This window comes from Periplaneta americana, chromosome 17, assembly GCF_040183065.1.
Source record: "Periplaneta americana isolate PAMFEO1 chromosome 17, P.americana_PAMFEO1_priV1, whole genome shotgun sequence".
NCBI classification, from domain to species: domain Eukaryota; kingdom Metazoa; phylum Arthropoda; class Insecta; order Blattodea; family Blattidae; genus Periplaneta; species Periplaneta americana.
The window spans coordinates 1937116-1950915 of record NC_091133.1 but is presented as its reverse complement, the minus strand read 5'-3'; the positions used below and the strand labels follow the sequence as shown (position 1 = coordinate 1950915).

General features: G+C 36.8%; 1 protein-coding gene across 3 annotated transcripts in view; it reads right to left on the bottom strand.

Moving 5' to 3' along the window:
* Positions 1-5427: 5427 nt before the first annotated feature.
* Positions 5428-13800, bottom strand: part of LOC138693153 (zinc finger protein ZFP2-like) — a 36756-nt gene continuing 28383 nt past the window's right edge. For all 3 annotated transcript variants that reach the window (XM_069816843.1, XM_069816841.1, XM_069816840.1), the window contains 2 exons: positions 11498-11571; positions 5428-9795 (listed from right to left, as the gene is read on the bottom strand). In XM_069816843.1, the coding sequence (XP_069672944.1) occupies positions 8727-9795; positions 11498-11571 (1143 nt within the window). In that variant the 3' untranslated portion in view covers positions 5428-8726. The remainder of the gene's footprint in view (positions 9796-11497; positions 11572-13800) is intronic.

The window sequence follows — 13800 nt, the reverse complement described above, 5'->3', positions numbered from 1 at the left end:
TAAACATGTGGCAGGGAATTAAATGGCTTGTAGGCACAACAGGAGCCTGACCAGCAATCCGTGTCACTGAAACCACTTAAAATATTTTCATTTTATTTCATTGCTGCCTCCTACTCAAATACAATTACTACGTATACTGTACATCATTTTTGATTTGAGGTTAGCTCCTCAAGCTACATTCAGTATATAGGCCTACTAAAACAATAAAATTCAATAATTACATTTTTCCCTACATATGGTTAACTTCCTATGCAATGTAAATATGAAGACATTATTACAAAAACAGCCCTAGTCACTTTTAATGAATTGAGTTAAGGACACATTTGCTACTATTTTAAATGTCAAGTGCAATAGACACAAGGATAAAACACCAGTTGAACGGAAATAGCTGACGTGTTATTCTTTTATTTTTTATTGTTCTCCTGAAAAATAGCAATTTTGACAAGGGTTGTTTTTGTAATAATGTCTTCATATGTATTTCACTCAATTTTAATCTTATGAGAACTATTATTCTTCTTGGATGCACAAGTTGATAAATCACTGAACAAGCGAGTGATTACTGATTATACACTAGGAAAGATTATTGTTTCAAGGTTTAGACTTTCTTCAATAATGGTATCACCATGCCTAATCACTCTTATTTCCAGGCCTGCCTACCCGTATATTGAGGTAGATACTCTAGTTATACAATTGTGCTGTATGCAAAGAAGATACAAAGTAGGCATATAAGCAAATCACACTCACTCACATTACTCGATACTACCACAGTCTACTATATACAGTCGCGAAGCTCAATACGTAGTAAATATGCAAACATTAGATAGTTGCTCACCACTAGGATCGCTAATATCGCCTCATTACAGGCAATGCAAAATAGTACCGTCACAGTCTATTGTTTCTAGCACCCTCAAAACTCAAGCTTCGTGACTGTATATAGTAGACTGTGATACTACTGGCTCACATTCTTGTACACCTTTCTCGATGTACTTTTCATTTGACTATTACACTCTTACTACGTCATACTACTTTTGACCAATAAAACGGTACGAAAGGACGTATTTCAACCAATCATGGCTGCTTATCGCACAATTTTATCGCGTCCCTAGCATTTGTTTAATTTTATCGCGTCCCTAGGATTTGTTCCTTTGTTTGCCAACATTTGAAACTGCGCTGGTCTGGACGTCAAAAATATATATATATATAAAATTACAAACCACTCCAGTCGATGCACAGCAGTTTCAAATATGACTCGCATTGGCATTCAAGAACAAGAATTAATAAAAATCACTGATCATACCTATGCATCTTCTGAAATCCGATTTACAAATAAATGAAGAGCACCATTCAGAAATCCTGAATAAGTTGAATACACCATGTAGGCCTAAATCAACGAGTTCCACTTCTATTACGCTCACGTCCAATCCAATATAACTTCAATTGAATCACCAACCACATTCAAATTTGAAAATTGTACATTCAATAATTATTCCTTTTAAAATTATTCATTCGGAAATTCTGAAAAAGTTGAATACACCATGTAGGCCTAAATCAACGAGTTCCACTTCTATTATGCACACGTCCAATATAACATCAATTGAACCACCAACCACATTCAAATTTGAAAACTGTACATTCAATAATTATCCCTTTTAAAATTATTCATTTTTATTTTTTATGTCATCATCGTTAATTAAAACTTTTCTAACACTTGTGTATATTAGTTAGGTTATGTTATAGCTTCTGCTCTGAGAGGATAAAAAGAACTTCTGCTATATGATATTATGGATAGTCACGTATCAGAGATTGTTTAATATTAAGATTTATTGAATAGTAATCATTACAGTGTCTGTATAAAGACACTACTGCCATCTAGCATGCATTTAGCGTAATATTTGTAATGTTGAGATGGTACAATAATACATTTGAAGACAGTTGTATTTTCGTAAGTCAATTAATATTTTATTGTATTGGAGTACTTCGTTTCTTCTAATCTTTATATACTTTCTTCTAATCGTGTAATAGTCAATTAAATCCCACTCGAGTTTTGATTTTCTCTAGATAAATCAAAACATCTATTGAGATTACTGTTGATAAAACGTTCCTGAAATATTGTTTGATGGATTTTATTTTTATTTTAGTAGGTTATTTTACGACGCTTTATCAATATCTAAGTTATTTAGCGTCTGAATGAGATGAAGGTGATAATGCCGGTGAAATGAGTCCGAGGTTCAATACCGAAAGGTACCCAGCATTTGCTCATATTGGATTGAGGGAAAACCCCGGAAAAAACCTCAACCAGGTAACTTGCCCCGACCAGGAATCGAACCCGGGCCACCTGGTTTCACGGCCAGACACGCTGACCGTTACTCCACAGGTGTGGACTGATGGATTTTATGTGGTCGTAGAACTTAGAGCAGGAATGTGTTGAGTTGCTTATACGTTCAATTATTCTCTTACTGTTGTCATTTGCATCTTTCTTTTTTCAGGTGAGTAAATATTGTTCATAATCGAAAAGATTCTTTCGTCTTAGGAAAAGTACCCAGAAAATACATGGCAAATTCTCCTGGCTTAAAAATGTTTCTGAAAGACCAATTAGTGTTAGTATATTCTCGGTCAACAAATTCACACATTCTTATGACTAAATATATGGAAATATTTCAGTATTTTATTGATTACAATTTTCATGTTAATTGGAAGCAGTGGCGTATACTGGTTAAAGGGTTTGGGCTACCGCTGACCCTATTATTACACAAAATATATCTAACAATTACTTTAATTTTAATTACTATGGTAAAACTAATAATACAAAATTATTACATTATGTTATATTATAAACATTTTCTTTTGTAATTTCCTTGGGCTACCACCGGTAGCCCCGGTAGCCCGCAAAATACGCCCCTGATTGGAAGTATGTCAGTTGCTATATCTCTAGAACAGCGGATATCTAAAAGACAGTCAGACTTTCTTTCTAGGTTTGTGTACACATTTCCTTCTCTTCGCTGCAGCCCTATAATCAGTGCAGCGGCATGTTACTTTGTTTTCAAGATCTACAGATCAGAAGACAACTGATCACAATGTCTCTAGTTTCACTCTGCCACTTCTTGAAAATGTAAAAGATTTACTTCGACTCCATCCTTACAGTGAAATAAATGTCTCATGACAACTGCAAAATTTATATGTCCTTAGGGCACAATATAAAAATTAGATACAGTAGGGACAGCTCTTTTCGGTACCTTTGATGTTGTTGGTACTAAAATCAAGCTTAGGAAGGTCTAGTTCTCAATAAATCCAACATGTAAAGTAGTATCGGCAGAGCCAACAAAATCAGCTGTTCAGACATGTTAAACTTTATGTATTAACTGTTGTATTCCTGTGCTATAATGATATTTGTGCAAATTAAGCTTTCAGGAATAAATCCCTCTAAAGTTAATTTGAATAATTTCGAGAGACAAATTGTTCTGGGGCCGGGTATCGAACCCGGGACCTTTGGTCAAACATACCAACGCTCTCCCACTGAGCTACCCGGGAACTCTACCTGACACCGATCCAATTTTTTTCCTCTATATCCACAGACCTCAAAGTGGGCTGACAACCGTCAAGCAACCAACATTTGAGTGCACACTAACTCTGTGTGACTTTAAATTGTGGTTTTCTGTTACGTACAGTGACGTGTATTATGCAAATTAAGCTTTCTGGAATAACTCCCTCTAAAGTAAATTTGAATAATTTCGAGGGAAAAACTGTTCCACAATTTAAAGTCACACAGAGTTAGTGTGCACTCAAATGTTGGTTGCTTGACGGCTGTCAGCCCACTTTGAGGTCTGTGGATATAGAGGAAAAAATTGGATCGGTGTCGGGTAGAGTTCCCGGGTAGCTCAGTGGGAGAGCATTGGTACGTTTAACCAAAGGTCCCGGGTTCGATACCCGGCCCCGGAACAATTTTTCCCTCGAAATTATTCAATGATATTTGTGTCTTATTATGTAGGTGTAATGAATTATTATGTAGAGCTAATAAAAATTCACTTTTTTCCCAAAATACATATAAAATTTCAGTGTCCATGATTGAAATAAAATACACTATTAGCGAAGTCCTGACAGTTTTATTCCATTTCTTCATAAGCATTGTATTTCGTCTTGGATCACAGTATGTTGTAAAATACATACACCAGGGAAACGTTTTATAAATACACTAGAATTTGGGATAACCTGTTACAATTAAAAATGTGTTCACTGTAAGTTATATTATCTGATGTAGACTACTAATAATTGTAGGCCTAACTACTTACAGGACCTAGTAATAATTACCTACAGCAACTTTTATCACATAACTACGTAAAACTTAAATCATTATGGAGTGCTGCACTTGGAGGACAATGCTTAACTGACAACAGTTAAATTGATCTCAGTACTTGTGTCACTTTTCCGGTACTGTAATAGACTACGTTTGAATTACAATATTTTTATCTCCTTCTATTTTCGTAAAAGATATATCACAGTAACACATTTGAATTAACAAACTCTTACCTTTTTCTATTCTTGTAAAGGATATTTTTGGAGTCAGTAATACAAATTCTTAACTCCTTCACAGCTAGACACAAGAGCCTACATCAAACTCTAATTACATCTTACAGTTTTATCAGAGTCGAACTCAGAAAATAATTTCCTTACAAGGTTGAAACAATGGCTTATTACTATGGGCAAGAGTCATTGTGTGTAAATTTGGGCATTTTTTAACTACTTCATACACATACGAATTACTTATATCTACACAAGGCTCGAACCCAGGAAATGATGCACTTACGGAGTTCAAAGTATGACATGTTACTACACCGGGAAGGGTCATTACTCATATCAATTTTTATATCTTTTCAATCACTTCATAGCTAGACCGAAGAGCTAGCTATACACCAATGTAATCGGGTATTATGTAGCCGAGGTTATGTTTTCTTTCACTTATTTAGAGACATCCTATTAAACTGATACAGTCCTAAATTTTAATGTGTATGTTAATTCCAATTTGGAAACCAAAATCGATATCAATGTAGAAAATATTAGTCAATAATACGAATAATCATGTGGGCCTAAGTATAACCACAGTCTACTATATACAGTCGCGAAGCTTGAGGTGATTTTTTGCAAATCTCGTGATAAAGCGCTCCTAGCAGTTAGCAACTAGAAACAATAGACTCTCCACGGTCGACTTTGGACTGTGTCGTATTTCCATCGAGTGCTAGCTCGTTGTGTATTTCACATTGATGCTTGTGAAATGTTCGTTATTGGTTGTAATGAAAATGTTAATGGCCAAAATACAACAATTGGAATAATAATATTTTACTAGAGACGTAGAAAAATTAAGTTTGTTTTAACGAAATTTATTGATCACGTTTTATTTTCAATTCTGGTGGGATTATTATTGCTTAGGCCTACTTTTTTTTTTCAAAGGATATGCTTTTAATTATAGCTGTTAATTGTGTTGTTATTTTTGTTACTTTACTAGAGACGTAGAAAAAGTCTGTTACAATAAAATTTATTGATCTCGTTTTATTTCCAATTCTGGTGTGATTATTATTGCTTAACCTCATCCCACTTTGTTAACTACGTAAGCCTACACTACAAGTACCGGTACATGTAAGTTACTCCATTAATTCATATTTCCATTATTAGTGTTGTAAAGGGAAATGCAAATTAACATTTATTGGTTTCATAGTTAATTATCGCTATAAACTTGAATGAGTGAAGCTATTATAGTAAATTTCAGTTCGTTTTGCACAAACAAAAATAATATTAACCTATTTCTTGCAGGTATCTTCGAGTTTATGGTGGAATTTAATATACTTCATTAAAATAATAAATTAACTTAATGCATTTAATATTTCAATAATGGAAGGAAGGTGTTAATTTTTCTAAAAGAACACAACGAAAGTGTAACATATTTTGTCGTCTACTAGGAGAGAGATATGCGATGATGAGGCGGTAGTAGCGATCCTAGTGGTGGGCAACTACCCATGTTTGCATTTTTAGTACATATTGAGCTTCGCGACTGTATATAGTAGACTGTGGTATAACTTTACTGGCATGAAAAAATTTCCACCACTAATATTATTAGCTAGTCAATAATATATTATTATATCCAATGTTGCCATTTTAACTTCACCGAAACGAATGCTATGATCTATGTAGCTAATGGTTTAATATTACCAACTTAAGCATAAACTAGTAACTTGAACATTACCGTCAATTAGTCAATATTTTGATCATCTTTAAATACGAAAGTAATTATTATTATGATTATGTTGCCATTCCTTTCCCTCATGTCTTTCAAATCTTTAAAATATGAGTGATAAATGTTCTCAGTTAATATTGAATTATGCCAGCCCTGTCAGATTTCTTATATAGATGCAGAACCAGCAAATAGGGATTATAAAGAATGGACACTTCGCGTCGGTACCTGTGATGTAGCCGGACCGATTTCAATGACCTTCAAACCAGCTAGAGCGTGAGATTCTGCTTTCTCCCTAGAGCTGGCGCTGACATCACACCAGCTAGCAGTCCACACAGCGGAAATATAACACATATAATTAATACATCTAGGTACATTATGTACTCAAATAAAATAAATTGGATCCATAAAATAATAAATCCTTCATTAACTGTAATGTCTAGACTCTAGAGTTCCTTTATAATGAGAGTTCAGACGTTGACCCCTACAACAATTAAAATATGTAATGATTTGATAGCACTGAAAATGGAAAAACAAAACTCTTACGAGAAGTAAAACCATATACCTATATTATATTATATACAAATATTAAACGAATTCGATACTTAATTTTATAATGCATTGTATTATTTTATAATATCTGAAATATAAAATATTATTATTACAACTAGTTTGTCACTGAGAAATAAGGAAAAGCTGTTAACTTGAATTTATTTGAAGCAAAGCGTTACTGGATTATGCAATATGGTAGGCGATGTTTGGATCATGTGCCTTAATTCTATTTTCAATTATTATCTTAGCGTATGCTCGATTACACTAACCTCTAGCGCTTGAAAGTGGAACTAGCTGCTGGCACACAGAGAAACAAAACACAGGAAAATTCGCTCAGTGTCCATTTTTGATAATCCCTATTCGCTGGCAGAACCATCTGATAGAGATTCAGATATTACGCTCTGTTTCGTGACATGCGCACACAGAATTTGGTCCCATGAAATGTCCCTACCGTTTCTTGTTCTTTATAATGTGTCTAGTGCTTAAGCACAGTCACAAATTTAATACATTGTAGTGCAATTCAAATTTCACAGAAAAGTAAAGTACGCCTATATTAATTAGGATTGTTGCAGTTTCCCAGTTTCAATGTAGATAGAAGGAAAATTTGGTTAAAAAACTTCTGAGCTAAATTTGACGCGCAGTGTGCACTTTCATGTATTTTGAGAATGATAAGAAAACTTCGCTGACACTGACAACATCACTATAATTAATTCCGCACATTTTAAATGAAACATGACACTAGGGTCGAAGTTCAATCTTCTGCCATTAGTTTTTCACGTTTATGTGATATTCTGAATCCCCTTGTCCCTAGCACATGTTATCAGTTTAAGACCTATGATCGTCTTTCAATATATCCTTGAATACACATTTACGATTTGCTATTATGGCAGTTCCGTAGCAAGACTAATTACAAAAATGATAAATTCATACATGTCGATGCAGGAGCTCACACGAAAAGAAAACAATCTGAATGTTGCTCGGTTTCAGTTTTAGAGTGGAGATAGATCAATGGTGCGAAGAAATATGAGTATCAACCACCGGAGCGAAAGTTGTGAGGTTCCTTGTATGTTAAAACTGGTATATATACAAATGGGTAAGCCTGTTTACATAATGTACGAATGTTTTAATACTAATATTAATAATTTAAATGTTCAATTACCAGAACATTTTTCAAACCTGATATAGTACAGGACAGCGCAGGTAATGCCACACATAATTGTAAGTTATTCACTCGTGCCCAGCAACAAAATAAAGCTTTGTATGTCTCTATTGAAAAAAACATTCTGGCTTCAGAATACTGCAAGTCCGACCAGTTAGTGTTGTATGACGACTGGGATGGTAACGCCTGTCCATGATACATGGAGTGGGTGTAAGTATGAGTTAATTCCAATGGTGACACCAAAGTTCATAAAACTAGGTGCGATATGGTATTAAATGTGACTAACTCCAAGAGAAAGTGTAATCAGGATGTTAATATGATACAACATTTAACTAATTGTGAATTGTGACTAATTTATCATGAGTCATTCCGGGGGGGGGGAAACATAAACGACAGAAATATCACAGTCTACTATATATAGCCACGAAGCTTGAGTTTTGAGGGTGCTAGAAACAATAGACTGTGACGGTTCTATTTTGCATTGACTGTAATGAGGCGATATTAGCGATCCTAGTGGTGAGCAACTATCTTATGTTTGCATATTTACTATGTATTGAGCTTTGCGACTGTACATACTAGACTGTGGAAATATCTTCACAGGAACTTCAATCCTTGCTCGGTAGCAATTTTTTTACACAAACACAAAAAAAAAAGCCATAGATATCTCATAGAAATATGACGTTTGCAAATGTATATGTCTACCCAAGAAGGTTAGAATTCACTATCACTAGAGTGGGTGTGCAAATGGATTCTGAGGGTTGCGTGACTTGAGAAAGATTCACCAGAAACGGAACATTATAATTGTTTCTCGTTTGTATGTGTACGAGAGTGGACTGCAAATAAGTCTGATCGTGTGAAACGTTTCCCACAAACAGAACATGTCACTGGTTTCTCGCCAGAATGTATACGTGAATGGACTGTAAGAGCTCCCGCATGTACAAAATATCTCCCGCACGTATCGCATTTGAAAAGCTTTTCGCCAGTATGAGTGCGTGAATGTAATGAGAGAGCTGCCGACTCCGGAAAACATTTCCCACACACGCCGCATTTGAAAGGCTTTTCGGCAGAATGCGTTCGAGCATGGACTTTGACAGCACCAGACTGTGCGAAACATTTCCCACACATATCACATTTGAAGGGCTTCTCCCCAGAATGAGTGCGTGCGTGAACTGTGAGAGCACCCGAATGCATGAAACATTTACCGCACGAATTACATTTGAATGGCTTCTCGCCGGTATGCGTACGGGAGTGGAATGCGAGGGCGCCAGACTCCAGGAAACATTTGCCGCACAAATCGCATTTGAATGGCTTCTCGCCGGAATGGGTGCGAGCATGGACTTTAAATTGACCCGAAAATCGGAAACATTTTCCACAAATATCGCATTTATAAGGCTTCTCTCCAGTGTGCGTACGCTCGTGGACTTTGATTGCGTCCGATCGCGAGAAACATTTTCCACACACTTTACATTTGAAAGGCTTCTCGCCCGAGTGAGTGCGAGCATGGACGTTGAGCGCTTCCGAGCGCGCGAAGCACTTGCCGCAGGCAGAGCACTTGAAGGCCTTCTCGCCCGTGTGAATGCGCACGTGCACGTTGAGGTGCCCCAACTGGAAGAAGCATTTCCCACAGGTGTCGCATTTGAATCTCTTTTTGGCAGTATGATTGCGCAAATGCTTTTTGTACTTGTGCAGTGTCTGCAACAACTTGCCACAAACATCACACTTAAAGGATCGTTCTCTCGTTTCAGTGTTGGGCAGGGTCTCCACGTGGCTTTTTCTTGTAGGTAAATGATCAACCTGATGTTCTGCGGAGTGATCATTTTCAGCTCTTGTTTGGGGAGTTTCATTCCCGTCGGTGTTCAATGTGCTGTAATCAAAACAACCCGTCACTGCAACAAAGGCAATCAACATCGGCACTGAACAAGTGCATGCGAGGGTTATGCTTAAAATACCCAGTTAGCAATATTGGCTAAGATAAACAGAATAGAGACACCGGAAAGTAATGAAAAACGCCATATAGAGACTCGAAATTTGTGACGTAGAAAACTGTGAAGCGAGCCTGGGAATTAACTGCAAATGTCGAAAGCTGTTTATTGCGTTTTGGGCAGGTTACGCCCATTTTACTTACCAGCATTCCAACATTGCTCAATAAATTGTCACAATCACACTGGTGCGATGTAAGACTCCACTATGCTAGGCACAGTCTTAGAATGCTCATATCAACAAATTCACGTGCACAAATGGTTCTACACTATTGCGCAATTAGAAAACTAGTCTCTTTTCTTGGATTCTTGTTTTTAGAAATTTGCAATATTGTTGTTAACAAGTAATAATTTTTTACACAAAAAAAAAAGCCGCCCTAAATAAGGGTCCAAATAGATCGGCCTACTAATCTATTCATAAAGAATAATCATGAAAACCAATTGTGTGATGCTAGGAATAAAACTCCAAACGACGACGTTTATGTTGGGGCATCAGTGGCATACAGCATAATGACTCGTGAATGCAAGTGAGGCACCTCGAAATGATGCTGATGTATTTGAGCTCCAGTGATGCCACTGTTGTTGTTCGATGGTGGACAGTAACACCGTTGGTTGCGATCGCCCTGTCTAACGACGAGACAATCCTTATTCAAGCAATAACAGAGAGGATGTAAACTCCTTACTTGAACTTATGATATCAAGCAATTAAATACATTTAAAAAGTTTATGAATAGGCTATCCAGATATAGTAAAAATATTAACTGCTACACAACTAATGCCACTCCAGCAGTACACGATACATATTTTCAGAAGCAAAGGAGGCACATTCCAATTTATAAAACACAAGTTTTGCTGTAATAAGAAATTACTAGTGTGACTTTCCCAATAGATAATTCATGAGAAATTTCTCGAATGAGTGCTCACGAGTACCTCTACCATTTTGGATACTAATACTTATCCAAACATTGAAGAAAAACTAGCATTTCAACTGCTTAGTTTATACATGGCTGATGAAAAGTTATTTCACGTGTCGAAATTTAATTTTGTTGGTTAATAGCAAAGGATTCCAAACCACCACCAGATCCTTCAACTGCCGATGTTTCTTATCTGAATTTGCTTCATCCTGTCATTTAATTCACAGACAGAATCTTTGAACGCAGATCTGTTTTTTGGGTAAAACAAGAGAAATTGCTTGTGTAAAAGAGGAAATAAAATTAATACCTAAAACACAAACTTAAGAAAGAATGGAAAATTCGTACTAGTGGGGAATACCAAAATAATTCTAGTAGAACGTTGCTTTGCAGTGCAAAAGCTTCTAAGAGAAACAAGTGGCACTAGTAGTACGCGATTTAAATTCTAATTATTCGCTCATCTTAAGGAGAAAGGAGTGTCTAGTTTCCTCGAGAAAAGCAAACTTAAGTTCGTAAATATCCTACATGGGCCAAGTTTTCAAACCTGTGCCAGAGTTTATTCATGGCATGTGTTACATAACTCACGATAGTTCTTCCATCACAGCTATCTGTGTTCGAGTACAGAAGAGCACAATGAATGAGTGATGGCAGGGTATAATATGCGCAATACACTCACCTGTCAGTGGAGACTTCACATTCTTCTATTGTCAGCTGCAGCTTATTCTCCTGCTTCACTCCAAATATCTCTTCCTGGAAATAGTAAATATAACAGAAGACTGATGATGGCACAATCAAGAGGGATAACATTAAAATGCCAGTAGCAGACAATGAGTACCTAATGCCACTGAGACATTCCAATTGTGCTACACGACATATAAAGCTTCACTATGAGATCATCCCCAAGATCAAGGCTGAAAATACGCAGAAAGAAGTAAAATACATTATAGAATAGTACATTATGCAACGAGCCTATAATGGTAGTAATTAAGACGCGAGTATGTTTATTTATGAAACGAGCGCAAGCGAGTTCCGTAATTTTCATACGAGCGTCTTAATTACCATTATAGGCAAGTTGCATACCACTTTTTATGCTCGACCATATTTCTAACTTGAAATTATTCATAAGTATTCATGTTATGGTTATGTACAGTAAGTGAGGAGCGGAACTGACCTCAATTGTGAGATGTGCGCAGACGCGAAAGTATTGATTTTTTCCGAGGCACGAATGTCATTGACCTTGATATAATCTACAGAACATGACGATTAGTCTTGATATAACCTGGAAATTGATTTAGAATTGAAAAACGAGATGACAAATTGAATTTATTTGAATATTATTTACAATTAACGCTAATTATTATAGTAACAGAACATAACCTTCTGCGACAGTATTGGATTTCCAGCCTCCGTGACTTTTCGCTAATTGTCTTTCGATTGCATATCCGAGAATAATCGATACTTGCGGTTTTATAATGGTACAATCAGTACAATGGCGATTTCTCATTGGCTGAACAACTGCATTATAATGAATAGGTGTACTTTAATGAGGTGCATTAAAGGGCTACTACCAGTGTGTAATTACTACATTTCGGCATGGTCGAGCATAAAGATATTTTTATTAATACCATGTGCAGTTTTCAATATGACAAAACACAACAGTGAGGATATAGCAGTAAACATACCTGAGAGCTAAATGGCAAGAAAACGTCAAATGGCTATCGGGCAGTGCAGTATGCAGACAGACTTAACTGATCACGGTCTCAAAACGATTGCCGATACATGTCTAGTCTGCAAGGCCTTGCTGTCTAGCATTCGAAGACAAGAATCTTTAGCTGATTCCTTCAATGTTGGTTATTTCTGCATCTTATCACTCAACAGTTGCACACACACGTCCTACTTTTATTGAAACAAACAAATAGGTCTATGCCATGAGAGCCATAATATCATTAAGTAGGAAAAATGAATGACAATGGTATCACAACGTGGTTGTACACAGTAAAGAGTAGCACAGGAAATAAGAATAAAGGTAACAAGACTCAGGAATAACTTTCAGAAATCGTCTAGCAGCACAAAAACTCTCACTTGGTCATTTCTGCCTCTGGTAAGCAGATGGCACTCCTGCACGCGTCTGCATCAGACATCAATGAAGAACCTGAAGGTCCTTCTCTGCATCTGAAGTCCTAAATTGAACTGAATTTGGTGATGAAGAAACTTATCTTCAAATACTTTGTTACAGGTAAGCTCACAAATCTAAGACAGTGTGGAACCAGAAAAGCAGAGCATAAAAATCCAGCATTGAAAGCCAAAGAAACGAGAATGAGTATAAGGTGGCTGAATTCAGAAGAGCGAGGAGCATGAGTCAAGTTTATTTGATTGGTAATACTGGTAAAGCAGTACAGGCACAACACACAGGATGAAAGAGTAATGGAACGGAGAAAAATTCTCCCCGGCGCCGAGATTTGAACCCGGGTTTTCAGCTCTACGTGCTGATGCTTTATCCACTAAGCCACACCGGATACAACTCCGGTGTCAGATAGAATCATATCAGATTAAGCTCCAATTCTTGGGTTCCCTCTAGTGGCCGCCCTCTGCATATTGAAATAATATATATGATATGCGTAAATCACTTCGTGATTTAAGACGGCGCTTATTCCGTCGGATCCCGGCCAACTAGTCACTCATAACGAGTGCACCTCAGCACATGTGTGGACTTCGGTCATACGTTCATAGACATCTATGGCGTAGTGCAGAGGGCGGCCACTAGAGGGAACCCAAGAGTTGGAGCTTAATCTGAGATGATTCTATCCGACGCTGGGGTTGTATCCGGTGTGGCTTAGTGGATAAAGCATCAGCACGTAGAGCTGAAAACCCGGGTTCAAATCCCGGCGCCGGAGAGAATTTTTCTCCGTTCCATTACTCTTTCATCGTATGATGACGCAGAATATCTGCATGGAAATATCATATGTACTTCGGTACATT